General features: G+C 41.0%; 1 protein-coding gene across 1 annotated transcript; it reads right to left on the bottom strand.

The window, feature by feature from the left end:
- Positions 1 to 770: 770 nt before the first annotated feature.
- On the bottom strand, positions 771 to 3,806 carry LOC141811734 (pentatricopeptide repeat-containing protein At5g55740, chloroplastic). Its single transcript, XM_074699785.1, has one exon. The coding sequence runs from the start codon at positions 3,678 to 3,680 to the stop codon at positions 1,122 to 1,124; it is 2,559 nt and encodes an 852-aa protein (XP_074555886.1). The 5' UTR covers positions 3,681 to 3,806; the 3' UTR covers positions 771 to 1,121.
- Positions 3,807 to 23,911: the final 20,105 nt, after the last annotated feature.

Consider the following 23,911-nt stretch of genomic DNA (forward strand, 5'->3'; position numbering starts at 1 on the left):
AGGGAAGATTCCTTTGCATTATCCATTTCTTTCTTTTTCTTTTCTTTTTTTTCTTCCAGCCATATCTTGATGGTGCTTTGATGCAAATCTGTTCATTGCATTCAAATTCAGAACGACCATATCCCAAAGAATCATTTATTTATTTATTTTATATATAGATTTGGCTCGAGATTGTTCATTTTAAATTATAAGTTTACTTACTAAAGCTCAATCCAATTAAATCCCTAGCATCTACCAATTTCGCCCAATCTAAACCCTCAAGCTCCCCCATCTTTATACTAAATGCGGTTTTGAACTCAAAATCTTGACAATATCTGTAAAGATGAAACCGTCACCTTAGCGGCCCTTGTAAGATGACCCCTCATTATCTGAAAGAGAATAAATCACGAGGGACTTTATCCAAAACAGCGTCTATAAAAGCTCTTACAACTGGATACCTGCATTTAAAAACTATCAAACAAATGTCATATATATACTCTAAATAATAATTTATCATTTCAACAAAAAATAGAATTCACCACCCCAACAATCTTACACGATCGATCTCACGATCATCTGTGAGGAGGTAAATCGAGAAGCTGCAGTTGGTCACGATGGGGGAGGACATTGTCTCGACTTCATCGAGATTTGACCATTGTCCACTTCAACAAATCGTTCTGTCGTAACCAACTCAACTATGCCTCGGAGACAATAATAAATTTACCATGCACTATATAAAATTATAATAAATCTAGACAAACAAATTTTCATTACGTGACAAATCATAAGGATTTTACTGTATCATAATAACATCAAATTAGTTACACCATGTTGATTTTTAATTGTAAACTTTAATTCCTTCTCCTTAACCCTCCTCCGACTCTCATATTGAGGTTACGATGATCTGGTAAAATATCCATCAGCCATTGTTCCTAGTTGCCATACCCATCTTGTATTGCCACTGTTATCTTATCTACATCCATCAGCCGCCATTTCGTAGTCCGACTAATAATCTAATTCTAGCTTTTGTTCTTCTTTGTAGTTCTAGTTGAATCTCCTGAACTATTCAGGTTATCAAAGCAACTCACTCATCTGATATTCTTGTTTGAAAATTAGGAACCAAACAAGCAAGAAATTGGATTTCAATGGCATAGAGTACCTTGATTGACATGAGTTTGCCCCAATTTGTCAATGGAAGATGAACAACCAATGTTCTTCATTTGCTTGTCCAAGCCTAACAATGCCCTCGCAATATCAGCAAACTGGGGATGAGATTGATCAGCAGCTGTAAATACATGAGTTTCGCCTCTTGTCTGAATCCAACTGCAACCAGGGTTCCTCTTCATTCCCCCCTGTTTCATAAGCATTCTCACATGTGATGCCTCCTTCCACCTTCCAGATTGAGCATACAGGTTCGCTAGTGCAACATAGTTTGAAACATTATCTGGTTCCAAGTCAAGTATGTGCCCTGAAAGATCTTCTGAGAACTCTATATCACGATTTTCTTTAGACAAAGTAAGCAAAGATGTCAAAGTATATGCATCAAGTGCAATGGAAGTTGCAGATAAAGCACCAAACACTTCCTTGATTCTGCCATGGCGAGCAAGTAGAGCAGCTAGACAGCCATAGTGTTCCTTTTGGGGAGTTAGATCATGTACTGAGATCATCACAGTGAGAATCCTAATACCTTCAGCAAAAGCCCCTGCATGTGCACATGCAGAAAGGAGTCCAGTAAAGGTGAACCCATCTGGTGTTATCCCCTTTTCGCACATGTCATTGTATAGTGTAAGAGCTTCTTTTGCCTTCCCATGTAAAGCGTACCCCGATATCAAAACATTGTAAACAGTTGGCATCTTATGGGAGACCATCTTGAATACATTTGTGGCAAGATCTATACTTCCACATTTTGAATACATGTCTATAAGAGATGTTGCAATGTATGGGGATAGTACGAACTTGTGTCTGGTTATATACCCATGAATCATCCTACCGTTGTGTAATGAGGACAGATTTGTGCAAGCTAAAAGCAGTCCTACAATGCTAGTAGGATTGGGTCTGATACCAGCTGTTTGCATTTGAAAATATAAATTTATTGCTTCATGACTATATCCATTCTCTGCTAAGCCATGAATGAGACTAGTCCATGTGATTATATTTGGGCACACTCCGTTGTTTTGCATCTCCGCAAACATAGCTAACGCCTCATCAACTTGACTGTTTCGAAGAAAACCAAGTATAAGTGAGTTCCATGAGATTACATTAGGATGCATACTTTCTAGCTGCATCTGATAGAAAAGGTTCAAACCCTCACTACTCAAGCCATTGTGTGCATAAGCAGATATCATTGTATTCCACATCACCAGATCTCTTGAATCTGTAATCAGATCAAACACTCGCCGAGCATTGTCTACCCTCCCAAAACTACCATACAAATTAATGATGCTACTTGCAATTGCAAGATCTGAATCAAGATTATTCCTGATGCAGTAGCTATGAGCAACTTTGCCGAGAGATAGATTGTTAGAAATGGTAGTGGCTGCTATGATGCTTGTCAGAGTAACTGAATTGAATTTGCAATTCTCTTGTATCATCTGAGAGCAAGTAGTCAGTGCATGGTTAATCTGTCCATCCTGCACATAACCAGATACTAGCAAGTTCCAAATTACTGTATCTCTATCGGCCATCCTGTAGAAGATGCGCTCTGCATCCTCCATTGACCCTGCCTTACAATAAAAGTTTATGAGGGAGCTACCAAGGATATTGTCCAGTTCTAGCCCCATGAGGATTGCCACAGCATGACCTTGTCTGCCTTCAGCAAGAGCTTCAAGGTTAGCAGATGAGGATAGCAAACACGAAATGCTAACTCGAGTTGGTTGGATTCCTTCGATCCTCATATGATGAAATAGTTTCAGTACCTCAAGATTCGAGCCATTGTGAGCATTGCTCACGAGCATGGTATTCCAGGTAATCACATTTCTCTCCGGCATTTCTTTGAACACCTTCCAAGCATCTCCTAAAATTGTGCATTTTCCATAAAAATCAACTAGACTGCTCAGAACGTAGACACAAGACCCAAAACCCATCTTCAGCGCATAGCCATGGATCCCTCTGCCAAAACCAGTGCATTGAAGCGAAGAACACGCCTTTAGGGCATTAGGGATCACGAAATTGTCAGGAAAACAAGCAGCTTCCAGCATTTCCACAAAACCCACCAAAGCTTCTTCATCCAAACCAAGTTGGCAGCGCAATCCAATCATGGCCGCCCAAGAGAAAGCATTAGGTCGGCCCTGCTGGCGGAACATCTCTTCGGCCACCGCCAAGCAGCCACATTTCGCGTAAAAAATCAACAATTTTGTTTTCATATACTCGTTTCTATGGAACAAAGAGCCAAATTTCAGTATCCGGGCATGGATCTGCTGACCTTGAGGCAGAGCTCGATCGTAGATGCATCCTTGCAGAAGTTCACCATAAATTTCAGGGGCGAGAGGGAGATCGCTTTCCGACTCGAATTGAGTGACGAGGGCGAATGCTTGCCGAAGCAGACCTTGCTCGCAAAGGGAGGACAATTGAGGAAGATGGATCTGGGGTTTCTTCGGAGGATGGTTTATGGCAAAAGTAGAAGATTTGACAGGCTTGATTGGGGCAGTGGAGGAGGGCGGAAGAGATCTCAGAATGGGCGGGTGCGGGAGAAGAGAGGCCATGATTCACCGCAGCATCGGATGGATAAAGCACGGATGAGTTCTATATTGGAAAATAATGATAAAACACAGAGAGTGACCGCGTCTTTGTCTTCTTGCCGCCGCTGAATTGCGCATCTTCGCCATCGGCTCCGGCGCCTGGTTCGATTCGTGCATAGCGTCAAAGCTGCTTATTGGAAGAGTCAAGGAACAGCGTCGGTGACGACCTCGATCCACAAAGCTTGGAGAGGAAGCAACAAGACGGGAGAGACGTCCGCGTAGTCTTCGGCAAATGCCTACAAGCGCAACTAAAATTTGAGAATGTGTTCACGCAACTATTATTTTTCTCATTTCAATTTGACTGCTCTCGCAACTATTAAAATTTTCTCTTCTTTATTACCTGCAATAATCTTTATTTTCTTTTCTCTCTCCTTTACGTTACAATCATCTCTCTTTTCTCTCACTTTTACCAATAATATTTTTTCTAAATATTTTTTTATTTTTAATATCTTTTATTTTTAATATCAAATTATAAACAAATAAAAATAAAATTAATAATAAAAATTTATTTTATTAATAAAAATAATTTTAAAAATGAATAAATAATTATTTTGGTATTGGATTTTAAAAATCAACACCACAACTTAAATACAATATTGATATGGTGTTGATTTTCAAAAATGCCCCGGGGACAACGCTATAGTATTTTATAAATCTTAAATCATTTTAAATACTATTGAGAGGATTTAAAAATATTTAAAAAATAACTTATTTGAATTCAGGTTCACCTAATAAATCCATAGGAGTTGAAATGAATTCGATTGGAGCTCTCTAAGTTCATCAATAGATTTTGACTGAAACTCATTGATGGACATTGACGACTTAGATTTCTGAAATTTTATAATGAAATAGAAATGTGAATTCTGTAGAAAGTAGATATAGTAAGAAATCCTAGTCATGAGTCTTCTATACGAAGTTATATGCTCGTGTCAATTGATAAAAAGTCTGAAATTTTTTAAACCTTTTGAGCAATACTGAAAATCTTTTACGATGGTAATGGAGGACACCCTTGGACTCCCGAGTACTACAGGAACCTACAGGAGTTGGAATAAATCAGATCAGAACTCTCTAGGTCTATCAATGGATTTTGATCGAAATCCATTGATGGACTTAGGGTATTTGAATTTTTAAAATTTTGCATGAGATAAAAGATGTGAATGTGTATAAGATATATATGATGTTCAATCATAATCCTAAGAAATGTATGTGAAGTTATGACCGCGTATCAATTAACACACAAACTGTATTGCTGGTCTTTAGAAACCAACACTATGGTGTTGGTTATGATCACACACTGTGATGTTGATTTTCGCAAACCAACACTACTATGGTGCTGGTATTCAAAAACTAGCACCATAATATTTTGAAAGTTTTAAATCAATTTGAATACTATTGGGAGGGCCTTAAAACAGTAAAAGAGAGCTTATTTGAATTTAAGTTCACCTAATAAATCCACAAGAGTTAGAATGGATTTAATCGGAATTCTTTAGATACATCAATAAATTTTGATCGCAATGAGATGGAAGTGTAGAGTGTGTTGTAGGATCATTGAGAGAGCTAGAGGAGGGGTGAATAACACTTTCGTAGCTTTTTAGAATTTCGTGCAGATGCTCATAAAATCTTGCGATCAGAGTTGTGTAAGAATGCAATGGAAAATAACAAACACAAGAAAAGAACACACTGGTATTTACTTAGTTCACAACCATAGACTGCTACTACAAGGCCCACGATTAGATGACCATTTTTGACGGGCAATCAACTATATAACTCTCCTCTTACGAAAGGGAGTTAGCGAATACAAAATATATGATTAGTAATAATGATATCGCCCTTTAAAAATGAAGTACAAAATTAAAGTTATCGAAGAAATGAAGATGTCGAATTCTTGTGCAACTCTTCGGCGTTATGACGACGTTTCTGGTTGATGCTTTGCATGTAGACGATCGTCGCTTGTCTGTAGAATGATACACTGAGGGGTCTCCCTCGATGCTCTTTTATTAGGCTTTTCGGGCACCTAGAAGCCTTTCCAGGCGCCTTCATGTTGTCCACCAATCCACCATCGGTGCTGCTGACTCAGCACTTCTAGGCGCCTATATCCCTTTCTGGGCGCCTATATGTTGACATGGAGGTTCCGGATGAACCTTTGACTCCGTAAAGCCTATCCAAATCTAAGGCGCCTGGAACCAATCCAAGCGCCATGAAGCTGAGGTGTTCCGACCACTGGGACCCTGTCACCTCACTACTTCGCTGGCCCCGTTCCGTTGACATCTGGTCGCTTGGAACCAATCCGGACGCTTGGAGTCCCGATCGCCTGGATCCAGATAAGGGCACTGATAGCTCCCACAGGTAGACTAGTGTCATCAAGTAATAAAAAGTATTGAATCCACAGGGACTGTCAATAACTATAGTAATGTCACAAGGCTAGTTATCTAAACTCCAAGAGGAAATGGTTGAGAGTTATGGACTGGGTAGAGAGAGAGAGAAAGAGAGAGAGAGATCGAATCTAAACTCCAAGAGAGAGAACGGGAGAGAAAGAGAGATAGGTTTGGGAATTTATGGAATGAGATGGATGAGCCTAGGATTTCAAGTTCATATCTATGCTAGGTAATGTCCCTAATCCATGTTCACTCTCTTACTTTCAATGTTTACCACCTTGTGGGGATTCTAATCAAAATACCAATTTGACCTCGTCAGGCTTTGTTAGAAATAAATCATGACCCTCTAATGCTATGACTAATAGTTCGAGATGATACCTAGATAGCCTAGTTTTATAGCTCTCCTGCTGTCACCGGACGCCCTAGCAATACTACTGGTATTCTACCCTTTGTCACTAAGTACCCAATTAAGAACCTCTCTCTAGTCGTCAATAGTCGTTAGCTATCTCCTATGGGAGTTTACCACCATACAAGAATCTCCTCGGAAAGTCCGATTAAAGGTTCACCTCCTGTCACAAGGCACCCCGGTCATACGATCCTAAGATCTCCCTACACGGTAATCTACCCCTCACAATCATGTACATGTGCTTATAAATAATATTATCAAACATGTTCACGGCACACAATATATGAAACAAGTGTAAACATGCATGTTATAGAATAGGAAAATTAACAAACCACTAAACTAGTAAATCTAGTTCGAAATGATGAAGAAGAAGCGCAGAGTTAGAAGATTAGAAATGAAGAAAGTGGTACAAAAAGCAAACTCTAACAAACCACCTACAAACCAAACTCACTTGCTATGGGTGCAAGGAGAAAAGCCACTTCAAGTCTGAATGCCCTAATCAGAAGAAAGAGTGCAAGACCAAGAAGAAGGCGCTCAAGGTTACTTGGGACGAGTCATCTTCAAAGGAATCAAAGGACGAAGCTAACACGAGCTTCCTGACTCTCCTAGCTTGAGAAGAACTAACAGACACGGAGACTGAATCCGACAACAACTCCAATACAAGTCCCGGAACCGTATCCGTTTAAGAAGGGCCAATAACCTTTGTAAGTATGGATAAACTGTATGTAATTATCTATAGTTTAATTAAGAAACTGGCCAAGTTCAGTGCTCAAGTTAAATCTCTCCAAGAGGAGGTAGCACTCCTTAAGGAGAAAGTTAACTTCAAGTTGCCAACTGAAAATATTCAAGTTGGAAACTCAACTCAAGTCAAACTTGAGGAAGAAAATTCCAGGTTGAAACTTCATATTGACAATTTAAAAAGATCATTGAAAAATTTTACTTTGAGCTCCAAGTATCTTGACATGATACTTGAAACTCAAAGGGTTGTGTACAACAGATCTGGGCTTGGACATAAAGCTAAACATAGATCATACATGTTTTTAGTGAATAGACCCAAGAAATCACGAGTTCAAGCATGGGTTCCAAAGTCCAACTTGACCCATCTAGTTGGACCGAACCGTTATTGGATCTCCAAGGATCAAATATATTATTTGATCATACCTAATAGGGGTCACGATCTAGAAGGATCTAAAATCTTGCATGTTAAATAGAATTGCATGTTTTAATTTTTTTTATTATTTTTTTTAAATTTTTATTTTTTCTTAGATTGAACCTAGACTAGGTAAGGACACAAAATTTGGTTAATGCTTGTCTAACCTAGTACCAAGGTGAGTCCGGATAATAGTACATTAGGCAAACCCAAGTTAAGTGGTCAAATGAGGTAAGGAGTACCCTAATTGATTTACTTAGTTGAGTGAAATTAATCGAAATTATCTCGTTTAAGCCTAGACTAGTTAGACCAAAGTTTCTCCCTAGATTAGCTAAATATATAATTTCTTGAACTAGCTTTATCTTAGAAAGTGGTCATTACTCCAATAACTAAGAAGACCCTTGTACCTCGCCACCGCCTGAAAATTAATTCTTGAAATACATACTTAGTAAGTCAAAAGGTTAAACTTGAATCTAATCCAAGGTTAATCAAATGTTAGACAAAATAAATTACTTTAATCAAGATAAAAATGAAAAATCATCTCATACACCCCATAGGATTATTATAATCTAGAAATGAGTGAGATGAAAACTAAGTAAGATCAATCTACTTTTTAACTCCATAATGGATTCAAACTAAGTATTTTATGTGTAGGAACACAAAGATTCAGATCAATGGATGTTGGATAGTGGATGCTCCAGACACATGACTGGGGATAGATCAAAGTTTACTAAATTAAAGTTCAAGAACTTAGGATTCATTACCTTCGAAAACAATGGAAATTACTTAAGGTAATTGGATCAGGTAACATTGAACTAGATTCAAACTTTATGATTCGCAAAGTTCTTTTATAAGTTGACCAATTTGAATTTAATTTGTTAAGTATTAGCCAACTATGTGACTCTGGATATGTGGTTAGGTTTACTAATGGTTCTTCCTACGCATCTCCCCTGTATCTATGATAATTCCCTGGGATACATACACATATATAAGGCTCACACGGCCAATTTATAACATGCTATGGATTTATACAAGTAAATAAAAGTAAATGTGACCCACACGGTCACTCAACACATCCTACTATATATGAAATGCATCCGCAACTTCGTTAACGAATAAAACTCATCAATTCGTCAAAAAGAGATAATAAGCAGCAGAAAGCACAGTATACTAAAGTCTCGAACAGAGAATAAACTCCGTAAACACATATACGATGAAAGCAATGCAATAAAGCCCAAAGTAACAATACGATGTATAAACTCGAACTGTAAGGAAACAAAACCACTACACAGACACATATGCAATCACAAATCCACGAATACAAAACAATCATAATCTGCTGTGAGGTAGCATGACTGGCAGAATCTCCTCGGCATCAGCTGTAGTCTCCTACCTGATATCTGGGAAGACAGAAAAATCCCAGAGTCCAAAGAGATGAGTACAAATATACTCAGTGGATAATCAGAAAGAAAGTACATGCTCAATAAGGTAAAATATAACAGAGCAGATATGGAAGAAGCATAATAATAAGTAACAGGAGAACAATATAAGGTATCGTAACTCCTACAGGTATCATATAAGCAATGTCATATCTCAGATACACATAGTAATCCATATGCATGATCATGTTATGCAATGTGTCAATCAAGTATCAATACAAGTGCACAATCACTTCATAATGTAACCCACACATATACGGTCCAATGCATGTATATAAATCTCATCATGCAAATGTGTGTATGAGAGTCCCAATTTTTGCAAGACTGTGGTGTCCATCACTACCAGATGGGATTGCGAATCCAGTCTGAATGATAATCCACATCTCCACCTGAGTCTTCAGATGACATTCCATCCTACTTTTCCAGTAGGGAAAGTCGTCTCCTGAAAACAGGGGAGGTCTTGCGGTGCTGAATCCTTCTTGTTGGGCCATTTAATCTAGCACACAAGAAAAATTATAAAACGAGTACCAAAACTTGGTCTTGGATTAGTAGTGCAAGAAGAAAAGAATAAATAAAAAATAAATTTTAAAAAAATGATCGAAAATCCCCTCGATCAGTGGTTGTACTAGATTCGAGGACCCCGCTCTGATACCAATTGTAGGATCGTAAGAACGCGCTAGAGGGGGGGTGAATAGCGTGTTTCATTTTTCAACCAATTTTTGAGTTACAAAAATAACTTTGTGGAAGTGAAAGATTATACGGAAGCGATTATGCAAAAAGTAATGTAAAAGGAAAACACAAACACAATCAGTTACTTGGTTCACAGCCCAAGGCTGCTACTCCAAGGCCCACGGTCTTCGACCATTTACTGCGGGCAATCCACTAAGTAGACTTGTTCCTCACGGATACAAGTCAAACGATTACAAAATCATAAATTTGATAACAATAACAAGAATTGACAAATTAACTAATTGTTACCGAAGAAAAATTAATCGAATCTTGCTTGATCTTCTTTTCCTTACGAATTCGACATAGCGGCGACTCTAGGGTTGCACGGGAATGCTCGGGGTGTCGATGTCTCAACAAAGTGCATGGAGGAATCGTGGGAATCAGTTGTTCTGGCTGCTGGTCGAGCCCTTCTTTTATACTGCCTTCAAGTCGACTCAGATAGGAATTCCAGTCGACTCCAGCTAAGCTTCGATCCTGTTTCTCCGCTGTGACTACGTACTCAGGTCGACTCGAGCTTCGGCTCAAGTCGACTCTAGTCCGACGTGGAACCTTCTAGATAGATTTTCCTTCACCGCTGCGTTATTTGTTGATCAAGTCGACTCGAGTGGCATCTCAAGTCGACTCTGGTCTGACGTGGAGTCTTCTGATAAGATTTGTTGCTCTGAGTCGACTCCTACGTCATCTTTAGTCGACTCTAGTCTTGTGTGGCAGAATTCTGAACTGCGCTGACTTCCAAAGCTTGCTGACCAGACTCAAGTCGACTCGAATCGTTACCCAAGTCGACTCCAACACCAAAGTCTGGGCAGTTTTGCTCGGAGTCTGCGTTGTTCAGTTTTTCCATGCCTGCAAAAGATGTTAGCCGAAATAACATGCAAATTTAATCATTTTCAGAGTCAGTTCCTAGAACTTTCTCTAGGTCTTAACTTCAGGTCTCCAGTGAGACCCTGGGTTAGACCAACGCCTACTATTCCTGTTGGGAACGCGTCCTGACCCACTCCTCTCAGGAGAATTTACCTTTTGCCAACTGAGTCCTCCTAACTCATTAGACTTTTGCTCGGCTCTATCCTCAGCTCCCAGGAATTGTGCTGCGGCTCGGTCCTCTTAACCAACCCAGTCTTCTGCTGCGACTCGATCCTCCAGATCAGCCCAGACTTCTGTTGCGACTTGGTCCTCCTGACTAACCCAGACTTCTTACTGCGACTCGGTCCTCCTGACCAGCCCAGACTTCACCTAGTGCTTTGACTCTGCCAAGTCTTCAGCCTGATCCTCCAAATCAGGTCTTTCCAGTGCCTAACTTTCACTAGGACTTTGCTCAAACCTGTACTTCCTACACACTTGGATCAACATAGTTAGCTCAATAACACACTTAACTTGAACCTAATGTCATTATCAAAACTAAGGTTCGATCGTCTGGTACTCCCTGCACCAACACATCTAACTCTTCTTCATAAGAAGGGGAGTTACTTAGTGGATTGTCCGTCAGAAATGATCTCTTGATCGTGGGCCTTGGAATAGCAGTCTGTAGCTATGAACCAAGTAAAATTTTTGTGTATTTGTATTTTTTCTGCTGCCCTCTCTATTTCTCTCTACGTAAAGTTTTGTGAGTATTATCGCAAAGTGTGAAAACGCAATGTAAGCGCTATTCATCCCCCCTCTAGCACTTTCAACAATTCTACAAAGATGTTGGATTTTTGATATGCTTATCTTAAAAGTTATATTTCTATAAACATACAGTGGAAGCGTAATAAATATTTTATTACTATCTATGCATAATAACCACACAAGGATACACAAATGTAAGCATAATCATAGATAAGATATAAATAAATTTATACCTTTTGTATTACGCGAAGCGAAAACAACATCAACTAGCAATCTTGAGAAAGGTTGCCTCTACTTGTATCCACGTCGAGATCTCCTCGAGATGACTTCTCTAAGTCACGTGTCATGTCTCTGCTTCAATACTAGTTGAAAGAGGAGACAACGGATTGAAGAGAGGACCTACTATTCGATTTCATATCCCGCTGGTCGTAGCAACCTAGTGATATGAATCAGGTTGAACGGAGGCGATCACACCACTGTTTGAAGGTCGTATGGTTCACTGTCAAGAAGGGGTAGCGAACCTAAATGGCGTGATTATTCCAACAATAATAATTGCCCTAGACCAATAGCCAAAATGAAAATAAGAAATGATACCTTTCGGTGGAGAAGCAACTATTGCTTCTCCTCGTGTTCCTTGCTTGCACCGCTAATTGTAGCTTCCTTTGGTTCCAAGATGGTCGACCCTTGGGAGGATACTAATCTTAGGAAGATCAATGGCCGGTGGTGAGCTTTGGAAGTTATCCTTTGGCTAGCGGCAACAAGAAACTCCAATGGAGTTGGGTGACAGCAACACAAAATGGAGATGTGCATTGGGTGGCAACTCAAGGGAAGAGGGGGTTGATGTTTAAACCCAACAATTACGTTTTTAGTCTTGTAAATAACTCTTCATAAGAGTTATATTTATAGATCTCTAACGGATTTAGTTTGCTAACCAAAAATCCACATCTATTAACCTAAACTCCAAACCATTGTCCTTAAGTTTGGTTCATAATCAAACTGCGTTGGTTCAAAACTAAACCACCTTTAATTTAAACCAAACTAATTTAGTTTATAATTAAACCACCACTTTGTCTTCAAAAGACGTGGTCCATCCGTGCTTCCTTTCCGGTAAAATACCATGTAGTCTCTATAGAAAAATAAAATAATTTTAATATATTAAATATAAAATAATTCTGAATAGAGTTCAAGACAAATTTCACAATGTTAATACATAACAATTTAGATAATTTACAATAGAAAAATTATAATACTTGTAAGATATATATATATATATATATATATAAACTATGGACACGTTAGATGCAAAGCATATTATAAGAGAAGACGACATACTCCTGCAAATCCATGTTACGACATCTACTAATTTGAGCCCCTAACAAGTTGTAATATTCTTGGAAAATAAGGAAAGCTATCTTTTGTTCTTACCAGCATTCTTCGCCTGCCTTGTAGTTAACCCACTCTTTTTAACAACCACTAGATTGGAGGTTGTTTCTCCAATTCCGAGATGATTTTCTCCCTCTACCCCCTCTCCTCAGCTAACTATTATTTTAGGTCTTACCCCTTTGCAATTATCTCACGCAGATCGCGATGGAGTTCTCTTTATTGTCCATGGAAGGACACTAGTTCCCTTTGCTTTGTAATGCCCCGCAAGAACCTTTCCGATATTCTTTAAATAGGTTACAAGGAATGATGGATTAGGGTATGGAAGTTCTAATGGGTTTATAGGTTGTTGGAACCGACCAATATAGAGGCCTCTCGTATGTGGGCTTTGCCAAAAGAAAAAGAAAAAAAGAAGGGAGGCGCCAAGGATTGAACCTTGGACCTCATGCAAGGTGGCAAACCCAAATGGAACATGTTAGCCATAAGTGCTAGTAAGTAATTGTTAAGAAAATGATAAGGGAAATGTTAGTTGTATGTTAAGGCATGTGAAAGGATTAAGTTTGAAGAGACGCAGGTGAACGCAGGTGAACGTTAAGTTGCTTTATTACACCTTAATGCCACCTTAATGCCATAATAAATTACATTACGTTACCCTAACCAAGGTTATAAGTAAAGGGTTTCCCTCTCGATGGTTTTTCCTCGGAGGGTCTGTGTTGCTGAAGGTTTTGAGGGTTGGGGGCTGAAGGAGTCACGCAGGTTTAACAGAGGTTTATCTTCCTACTAAACATCAGCACTGTAAGTCTTCTCTCACTGCAGCATAATAGCTATCGATTGTAGATATGCAATATGTATGGTTTATGTTGTATGCAATGTTATTGTTCTGTGTTTGATTCATAGTTTAACTTGTATTAATCTTATGCTACGAATAAGTTAGATTTTTACAGTATGTTTATGGTTAAAACTGAGGATGTATCATGTTTAGGTTTCTGTAAATTAGAGTTTGTAAGGTGTTAATCGATCACCAGTATCGATTTGAGACGTTAGTAATCGATCACTGGATCGATTACAAGGATGTGTAATCGATTGTTTAATCGATTATTAGGTTTAAAGAGGTAAAAAGTTACGTGAAATGATCGATCACTGGATCGATTAATAGAGTGTAATCGATCACTGGATCGATTAATCGTAATCGATCACCTGATCGATTACCAAGCTTCTGTGAATGGTTTACGACCTCTAATCGATCGATTGATCGATTAAAGGGAACCGTAATCGATCACCTGATCGATTACGGAGGCTTCTGTGGAAAAAAAAATTATGGGTTCTAATCGATCGTCCGATCGATTCCAATGACACCTAATCGATCATCTGATCGATTAAGGCCTCTATATTGGTCGGTTCATGTAGTCAACCCTATGTTGCATGTTTACAAAGTTCGGCCAAACTTGGATTAGGGCTTAAATGTTATTAGAAGTGTAACCAATGATATCAAAGTTCATGTTTAAACCTGAGAACCCTAAGAAGACTTTGATCCTAAGAGACTAGGGTTTAGTTGGGTTAGAGTTTCAAGTATAATGAATAATGGTAACATGTTTAAAAGGAATGGAATGGGATACCATGGTTTAAGATAATATGAATGTTTGATCACCTTAAGGGAAGGTTAGGGTTGATCCAATTGAAATAATGTTAATCATAATGCTATGTCTTATCTCATGCCAAGACATAACAATGAGATCATGATATGATGTAACATGCTATATGAAATGAATGATGTAACATGCTATATGAAATGAAAGATGCAAGATGGAATTTCAGCGCCTTCACTTTCTAGGTCTGTATGAATAAGAAAAGTTAGTGCTCCAGCTATACCAACCAACGGGAGGATAAGATTTCTTACCTTTGCAAGAGAGTTGTTAAGGAGGTCTCTCAGGCTCTTCAAACCCATATGTGGTAGGGCCTCGGCCTTATATCGACGAATTTCCCTCCATATGATATGGGGAGCATTCTTCCTTCTCTTCTGAAGAAGCCCTAGGAGCTCTAGGAGGAAGAGCGCTAGTTGATCCTAGTCCTGACTTAGGGACGGTGGGAGGCCGAGTGACTCTATCTTGTTCCAGAGCAGAGACTGGCACACTACTCTTGTCGTGTCCGCTCTTCGTGCGACCCTCCGAAGGTAGACTCCTTAGAGGGAGTGCTGCCAGAGGAGCCTCTCCAGAAGGACTCGCTAGGGTGCTAGAAGTTGGTTGGCCTATCTCAGCAGGCAAGGGCGTCACACATATTTATGCCGAAGGAGTTTGCTTCTGTACCCAACTTCTTTTCCTAGGGCGAGATTCCTAAGGGTCTCGGGTGTCACTTCCACTACTTCTATCTCGACGGTCGATGTTTGGGTCTCAAACATCTTCTCAGGAGCCTCCCTTATAGTAGTGGGGCTCGCAGACCCATGGACAGAGGCTTGTGAGCCCCCAACCTCTGCAGGGAGGTCATTAGTCACCGTTGTAGCCTGGCTCCTACGACCGATGACTCAACGACATCCTTCGAGACTCACCAGCTATCTGTCATCGTCAAATCTCATTTTAAAGTTTTGTTAAACTAGAGAATTCAATATGATGTGACCTACAAGAGAAAGAAAAGATTAGTCAATTAAGATGATGATTCAATAAGAGATAATCATGTGTAAGGCTGAGGTGGATTGATAAAGAAGTATCGATTTTTTCATCCTTTGTGGAAAGTTGGGTACTTATATCCAAGAAGTTACATCTTGGCCTCACTATAAAATAAATTATCTCGGGATCTCCTCACTTAGGATAGAAGAAGTAATGGAAGGTGACAGAATCAAATGGAACTTGATAAATCTGAGAGATGATGGAGGCGCTACAGATCAGGTGATAGGAGTTTGGGGCAAACTGAGACAAAACACTGGAAATAGATGGCCAAGTCTTGGAGGAAAGAAGGGATAGGAAATAGAAAGCCATTGACTCACTTGCCTTGAAAGAAGATGACATATCCTGATGGCGGTTCATGGGGTCGATGTTCCGGGTTAGGATTCTAATACAATGATATAATGGGATACCATATTTCTCCCTAAGTAGTGAATCATCTATTGGAGTATACGAAGATCGCTGGATCTCATACCAGGGAATCAGCATATCATTAGCGGCCATGGTTTAGAGTAAAACAACGAAGGAGGAAAGAAAATCGGGGGAAAACAAAAATAGGTACAGCTGAACTTACAGTTATCATCGGACGTTGGAGGAAGACGAAGATGCAAGAAGAGGTAAACACAAATGAAAGTGGCATAATTTGGTGATGGTTTGATATACCATAGAGATTGCACTATAGGGCTATCATATCAACCCGTTGAACCATCGGATCTAAATAAAAAATGGTGAGATTTCATCTTAGCCGTCGATAGTACAACCAAGTTAACGAGATCGCAGTATGAACTCTCTCATTAATGCTCAATCAAACGATGCCTCAATCGGCACAATGATTCAAATTTAGTCGTCAGATGAAAAAATCATATAAACGACAAATCAGCATCACCATCGATTTTGTGACCATGTCAGCAGAAACATTCTTGCATACCGTCACTATTAATGCGGCAAGGTATGCTCATGGCTCAAGGAAGATAACACATGCTGACCATTAATGCAACCATGAAATGCGCCAATGATAAGACTGATACATGATCTGGTGTATCACGATCATTAAATGCAATATCTTATCCTCTCGAGAACAAGGACTTGATCAGTTGTCTGAGTGAGGTGTTGACACCATGGCTCGTTATGTTGGATATCTCTATGACAACTCATCACAATCCAGTCAGTCGAATTATGTCTCTTTCGACTATATTAATTGGGGAGTCTTGTAATACGACGAAAGTCTGCAGCTGCCACATGGCCCGTGAGATCTGGAATGATGTGGAGTTATTAATCAAAATCAAGGAGGATTAAACTAATCTTGAATGATAGCAAGTTGGCAACCACTGCCTCGGGTCCCGACCTTGACCTTCACTCGGTCTCGTGTCCCGACCTCGACTTCAAGCCTTGAGACCCAAACTCCACCTCTGTTAGTTTCGGGTCCTGACCTCAAGTCTCGGGCATCGATCTTGGCCTCAAACCTCGAGTGCCGACCTCGGCCTCAAACCTTGGGTGTCGATCTTGGCCTTGAACCTTAGGGGCCAGTCTCAACCTCTGCTCGGTTTCGAGTTTTGGTCTCGACCTCTACTCGGTCTCAGGTCCTAAACTCAACCTTTGCTCGATTTTATCTCCCGACCTCAAGCCTTAGGTCTAGACTTTGACCTCAAGCCTCAGACGTCGACCTTGACCTTTGCTCGATCTCTGGTCCCGACCTTAACCTCAAGCCTCAGACACCGACCTCAATCTTTGCTTGATCTTAAGTTCGACCTCGACCTCAAGCCTCGAGTGCCAACCTCAATCACTACTCGGTCTCAAGGTCGATCTCATCTTAGCCTCGAGTCTCTCTTTGTTCGCTTCTAGGTTGAGTCCATAAGGTCGGTTCACCGGCAATACCATGAAACCCTAAGATTTTTCTCCCAGAAGGCAAGAAAAGTATTCTAGAAGACATGGACAACATAAACACGTATATCAAAATATATCATAAATAGTAGTGTGTATCTCGAAATAAACTATAAACGAATACTTATGTTTCAGAGAATGGAGAAATTGATAACTCTATAAAAGGTGGCTCATACCTAAGGGCGCAGGTATGCACACATGAAATCCTAATTATTCCAAATCTTTAATCTCCTTCCTTTTACAACCATAACTTGAGCGTCGAAGTGGCTTGTCAGGATTCATCCCCGACGTCGTTCTAATTCTCTTTTTAGAGTGTTTTTCAAGTATTTTTATCATCCGCAGTAGTAATCTCCGAGGAGCATACACATCAACCTGTTCCTTGATCGATGACTTGATCATACATGACATTTGATCCAGAACACATGCAAAATAATATTAAAAATTATGTATGAAACACACACATCAATGATAAAACTAGAAAGGTTGAGCTACTGAGCATGGAAGGTCAAGTTGTTGAGAAGGGAAGGATGAGTTGCCTATCAAGGAGGCAAGATCTACCAAGGTATACTCTAAATCCACAAAAGTAAAGAAGATGTCTTCAACCTCTGCTAGATATCGAATCCTAACCTTGACCTTAAGCGTTGGGTCCCGACCTCGACCTCAAGCCTCAGGAGTTAACCTCAGCCTCGGGGGTCAACCTCGATCTCTGCTCGATCTCAAGTCCTGACCTCAAGCATCAGGCATCGACCTCGATCTCAAGCCTTGGGCACCAACCTTGACCATGACCTCAAGCCTCGAAGGTCAACTTCGACCTCTGCTCGATCTCGGGTCCTAACCTCAACCTCAAGTCCCGACCTCGACCTTGAGCCTCGAGAGTTGACCTCGGCCTCAAGCCTAGGGCGCTGACCTCGACTTCTACTCAGTTTCAAGTCCCGACATTGACCTCAAGACTCGAATGCTGACCTCGACCTCTGCTCGACCTCAGACCCTAACCTTGATCTCAAGCCTCGAGTCCCAAAGCCTCGGGCATCGACCTCGATCTCTATTCGGTCTCGAGTGTCAATCTCATTTCAGCCTCGGGACTCTCTTCGTCCACTTCTAGGTTGAATTCATAGGCCAGTTCACCTACAAAACCATGAAATCCTAACACTGTTTCTCTCAGAAAGCAAGGAAAGTATCCCAGAAGACATTGACAGCAGGAGCGCGTATATCAAAACATACCATAAATAGTAGCTTGTATCTCAAAATAAACCATAAACGGATGCTTATGTTTCAAAGAATGGAGACATCGATAACTCTATAAAAGGTGGCACATACCCATGGGCACAGGAATACACACACAAAATCCTAATTTTCCCATGCTCTTAATCTACTTCCTCTCGCAAATTCCTAACTTATGCGTCGATTCATCTTTGACATCATTCTAACTCTTTTTTTAGAGTGCTTTTCAGGTATTTTCATTATCTGCAGCAGCAACCTCCGAAGACCATGCACATCAGCTCGTTCGTTGATCGGTGGCTTAATCATCAACGATATTTGACTAGAACAAATGGATTGCAATCAAAACTCATTGATGGATCTAGAGAGCTCCGATCAGACTTATTCCAACTCTTGTGAGTTTATTAAATGAACTTGAGTCCAAATAAACCTTCGTTTACTGTTCTAAAATCCTCCCAGTAGTGTCAAAATGATTTGAAATTTTCAGAACACTATGGCGTTAATTTTTTAAAACCAATATCACATTGGTGCTAATCTTCTGAAATCAACATCATAGTATATAATCAGAACTAAGACTGTATAGTGCTGATTTCTGAAGACCAATACTATAATAATATTGTATTTAAGCTATGGGGTTGGTTTTTAAAAACCAACATCAAAGTGATTTTTTATTATTTTTTAATTATTTTTATTAATAAAATTAGTTCTCATTATTAATATATTTTTAATTTTTATTGTTTTATAATTAAATATTAAAAATAGAAGATATTTAAAAATAAAAAAAATATTTTTATTAACCTTCTTTTATATTTTATTAAAGTTTTAAAATTAAAATTAAAAATAAATAAATTTAGAGAATTATAGTGCTAATTAAAATTTAAATTAAAGTTTAATTTAATTTTTTTTAAAAAAAAAAGAAAAAAGGAAAAGATGTTGCATGTAAAAGAGAGGGAAAAGAGATTGTTACATTGTTGCATATAAAGGAGAGAAAAAAAATAAATTGTTAGAGAGGTAAATTGAACCGTGTGCCTTTTAACAAAAATGAAAGTTAAATATATCTTTTGGCCATTCTTAAATTTTAAATGCGACATTTGAGAATTTTTCTTGTAGTCTTTGTGGAATTTTATTCTTTTATAATTAAATATTAAAAATAAAAGATATTTAAAATAAAAAAAATATTTTTATTAACCTTCTTTTATATTTTTTTTAAGTTTTATTCTTTTATAATTAAATATTAAAAATAAAAGATATTTAAAATAAAAAAAATATTTTTATTAACCTTCTTTTATATTTTTTTTAAGTTTTAAAATTAAATTTAAAAATAAATAAATTTAGAGAATTATTATGCTAATTAAAATTTAAATTAAAGTTTATTTAATTTAAAAGAAAAGAAAAAATGTTGCATATAAAAAAGAAAGAAAAGAGATTGTTGCATGAAGAGAGAGAGAGCAAAGAGACAACAAAGATTGTTGCATATAAGGGAGAGAAAAAATAAATTGTTAAGAGGTAAAATCGGAACTAGACGTGCCTTTTGACAAAAATGAAAGTTAGATATATCTTTTGAGCATTCTGAAATTTTAAATGCAATCTTTGAGAATTTGCTTGGTAGTATGTGGAAAAATAAAATAATTTTAATATATTAAATATAAAATAATTTAAAATAATTCTAAATAGAGTTCAAGACAAAATTTAGAATGTTAATACATAACAATTTTAGATAATTTACAATAAAAATTATAATACTTGTAAGCAAAATATATATATATATATAGAGAAATATTACGCTGCACGACGAGGAATCCGTGACCTGTGTGCGACACTCGCGACCCACCGTTGCTGCCGCCGCCCTTGCCGCACCGTCCGACCACCGACGGCCGTCGCTTTGGGCGCGATCGACGCGTCGCTCGCTCGCGCTCTGTCCGGCGTCGGATTCCGACCCGATAGTAGCCGAAATCTGATAGAATTCGATCGGAAACCGGGTCCATAGTGGCAGCGCCGTTTCCAACCAAATCGCGATCGAATTCCAGCCAAATCGCGATCGGAAACGGCGCGGCCACTGTGGATGGCGATCGGGTCGGATTTCGACCAATCGCGATCGGAGACTGGCCGAGGAAGGACCGGCGTCGAACACTGGTCCTTCCTCGGCCGGTCTCCGATCACAATTCGATCGGAAGTAGGCTCGATCGCCGTCCACAGTGGTCGTGCAGTGGGGAGCGACTGTTTCCGGCCAAATTCATCGAATTCCGGCCATTATCCGGTCGGAATCCGACGACGACCGAAGCGCCAACGAGTGGCGCATCGATCGTGGCTAAGGCGGCGGTCGACGGTGGTCGGACGGCCCGACGAGGGTGGCGACTGTTGGATCTCTTGGACACCGGCTAGAGAGGGGGGGTGTGAATAGCCGTCCACACTTTTCGCTTTTCTTCCTTCGTCTTCGTTTAACGCAGCGGAAACAATAACTTGATCAGAGGAAGACGAAGATCAGCACGCTTGACACAGGTATTTACGAGGTTCGGAGATGATGCTCCTACTCCTCGGCGTGTCCGTAAGGTGGACGATCCCTCGATCTTTCGGCAGATCAGACCCCGATAAATACCGGCTATAATCTTCTCCTTCTCGGTGGAGGAACCTCTCCACAGATTGTCTCAAATGATACAAGGATAAGCTCAAGACAAGGAGAATACAATGAATCAAAGACCGGACAACAGAGACAACAAGAACCGCTTGCTGCTCAGCCTGTTCCTCCAAACACAGGACGTTGCTCTAGACAGAGCCAACAAGAACAGCTAGCAGCACAAGCCTGTTCCTCCAAACACAGGACGTTGCTCTAGACAGAGCCAACAAGAACAGCTTGCAAGCCGGTTCCTCCAAACACAGGACGTTGCTCTTGTTTCCTCTTCTTCGATTCACGATCAGGCTCTCGTAAGATTGGCAATGGCGCTTCTGAGCTCTCAAGGATGATCAATAGTAAAATGCGTGAGTCATTTTTCCTCAGCGCTGCTTCTCGCTTCTCTTATAGCCTCTGCTTGGTTCTTGTGCCCAACGGATCCCTGCACTGTTCTGACACCAGCTGCCGTCCGTTGTCACAGAACCCTCCCTGCAGAAGAGACAGCTCAAAAGCCCGCCTTGGAACTCTCACCATACATTTGAATTTCCCTCCATAACCTGTCCTGTATATCTGCACACTCAAAAGCAGCATTAAAAACATTCCAGCACAAGGACAGTATAAGGATGGATAAAACATTAAAGTCCAGGTCACGAGCAAAGCTACCAAAGCTTTCTCGGACCAAACAGGAGACCGGGCCACCAAGGCCCTCCTCCTGGAATCAAGAGACCGAGCCACCAAGGCCCTCCTCTTGAGGAATCAGGAGACCGAGCCACCAAGGCCCTCCTCCTGAGATCGAGCTACCAAAGCTCACGGTCCCGAGCCGAGCTACCAAAGCTCTCCCGGACCATCCGGCCATTCGCACCAAGCTCCCGGCCACTCAGGTTCTGAGCCACCAAGGCTCCCTGAAGATCGAGCTACCAAAGCTCTCGGTCCCGAGCCGAGCTACCAAAGCTCTCCCGGACCATCCGGCCATTCGCACCAAGCTCCCGGCCAATCAGGTTCTGAGCCACCAAGGCTCCCTGAAATCGAGCTACCAAAGCTCTCGGTCCCGAGCCGAGCTACCAAAGCTCTCCCGGACCATCCGGCCATTCGCACCAAGCTCCCGGCCAATCCGGTCCTGAGCCACCAAGGCTCCTCCTGGACCACTCCGGAGACGAGCTATTAAAGCTCTCTCCAACCGCCTACCAAGTTCCCGGCCATCTCGGTCTTAAGCCACCAAGGCTTCTTCTAGACAAACTCGGACGAGAACTACTAAAGCTCTCTCCGATCTCTCGTACCATATTCCGGTCAAGACCGACTTCTCACCGGAATGCACTCAACAATCAATCAGGGAAGAGTTGGGGAGTAACAGGTGGTCGACCACATGGTCGATCACCTATGGCTGATCGACCACATGGTCGATCACCTATGGCTGATCGACCATGTGGTCGATCAGACTAACCTAATCGACCACGTGGTAATCAGCTGATCGACCATGTGGTCGATCAGCATTACCCACTTCTCCGGCTTTCTTTACCCACTTCTCCCGGCTTAATTTCTCTCGGCTAAGGGTAATCACTTTCCCGGGTAAGATCTTACATTTTCCCGGGCAAGATCTCACTTCTCCAGTTAAGACACTCTCCTCCGGACAGAAATCAGGCTATCCAAGCATTCTCCCGGACAAACTTCTCTCGGCTTTGTTTCTCCCGGCCAAATATCTCTTCTCCCGGCCAAACGTCTCTCGACGAAGTTAATCTCCTTGCCGGGCAAGATCTTACTTCTCCCGGGCAAAAACTTATTTCTCCCGGTCAAGTTCCCGGGCAAGTTTGTTGCTTCCGGCCAAGAAACTCTTCTCCAGATACTGTGCAGGTTTCTCCCGTATACTCTTCTCTTCTTCCCGGCTTCACTTCTCCCGATCAAGACAACCTTCTTCCCGGGTAAGATAATATTTTTCCCGGCCAAGATTCGATGTGGGTACCCTCAGTTAGGGTAATCCAAGGGGTCTAATGGGTAATCTCCCGGGAAACACATCCCCGGACCCCGGCTCAGCTAAGGATCCCTTGCTCGGCCATTCCTACACAAGGCCCGGTTCACCCGGCTATCACCGTCTATACCTTTTCCGAGTATCGACTACACTGCCGAACCATCTCCCACCCGGCCAAACATACCTCCCCGAGTGTCGCCCAAACACACTCCCAGTTCCTCATATTATGTCTCGGCCATCACTCCCTATCACCGGGACTGCTTGACCACATTGAGTACCACCACGCCCGAGCATCCCTTGTCTCCTAGTCTCGCTTCCCGGGATACGCACTGGGTAACCTGCTCACTGTATCCGTACTGCTTAATTGCCCGGCCATCCCTCCAAGGTGCATGGCTCGCCCGGCTACTACTAAGCATAATCAGTCCCGAGCCTAATTTACCTTCTGAATGCAATTCCCGGGAAGTATCCCGCACAATCAACCTAAACTGCGTGTATCGGCTCACTGTAGCACTGCTTGTCAGGTAGCCCGGCCATTCACCCACGGTGTCTGGTTCGCTCGGGCAACGCACCCCATACTTGGTCCTGGGTAAACCCGATTGCTGTCGGTCCCAGATGATTTCCCACTCCGATAAGTAATCCCAGCTCAAGTTCAATTTACACTACAGACAAAGGAGCATGTAAACTGGTGTGCAGGGAACAGGTTGCGCTCATGTCTTCACGATCGTCCCTCCCCGTGGCAATCATCTTCCCCTTTTTGGCTAAACGACAGAAGCCAGGTATGTCGCCACGC

Source organism: Curcuma longa, chromosome 17 (genome assembly GCF_044706935.1).
Source record: "Curcuma longa cultivar G26 ecotype Majalengka, Jawa Barat chromosome 17, ITB_CL_G26_1.1, whole genome shotgun sequence".
Lineage (NCBI taxonomy): Eukaryota > Viridiplantae > Streptophyta > Magnoliopsida > Zingiberales > Zingiberaceae > Curcuma > Curcuma longa.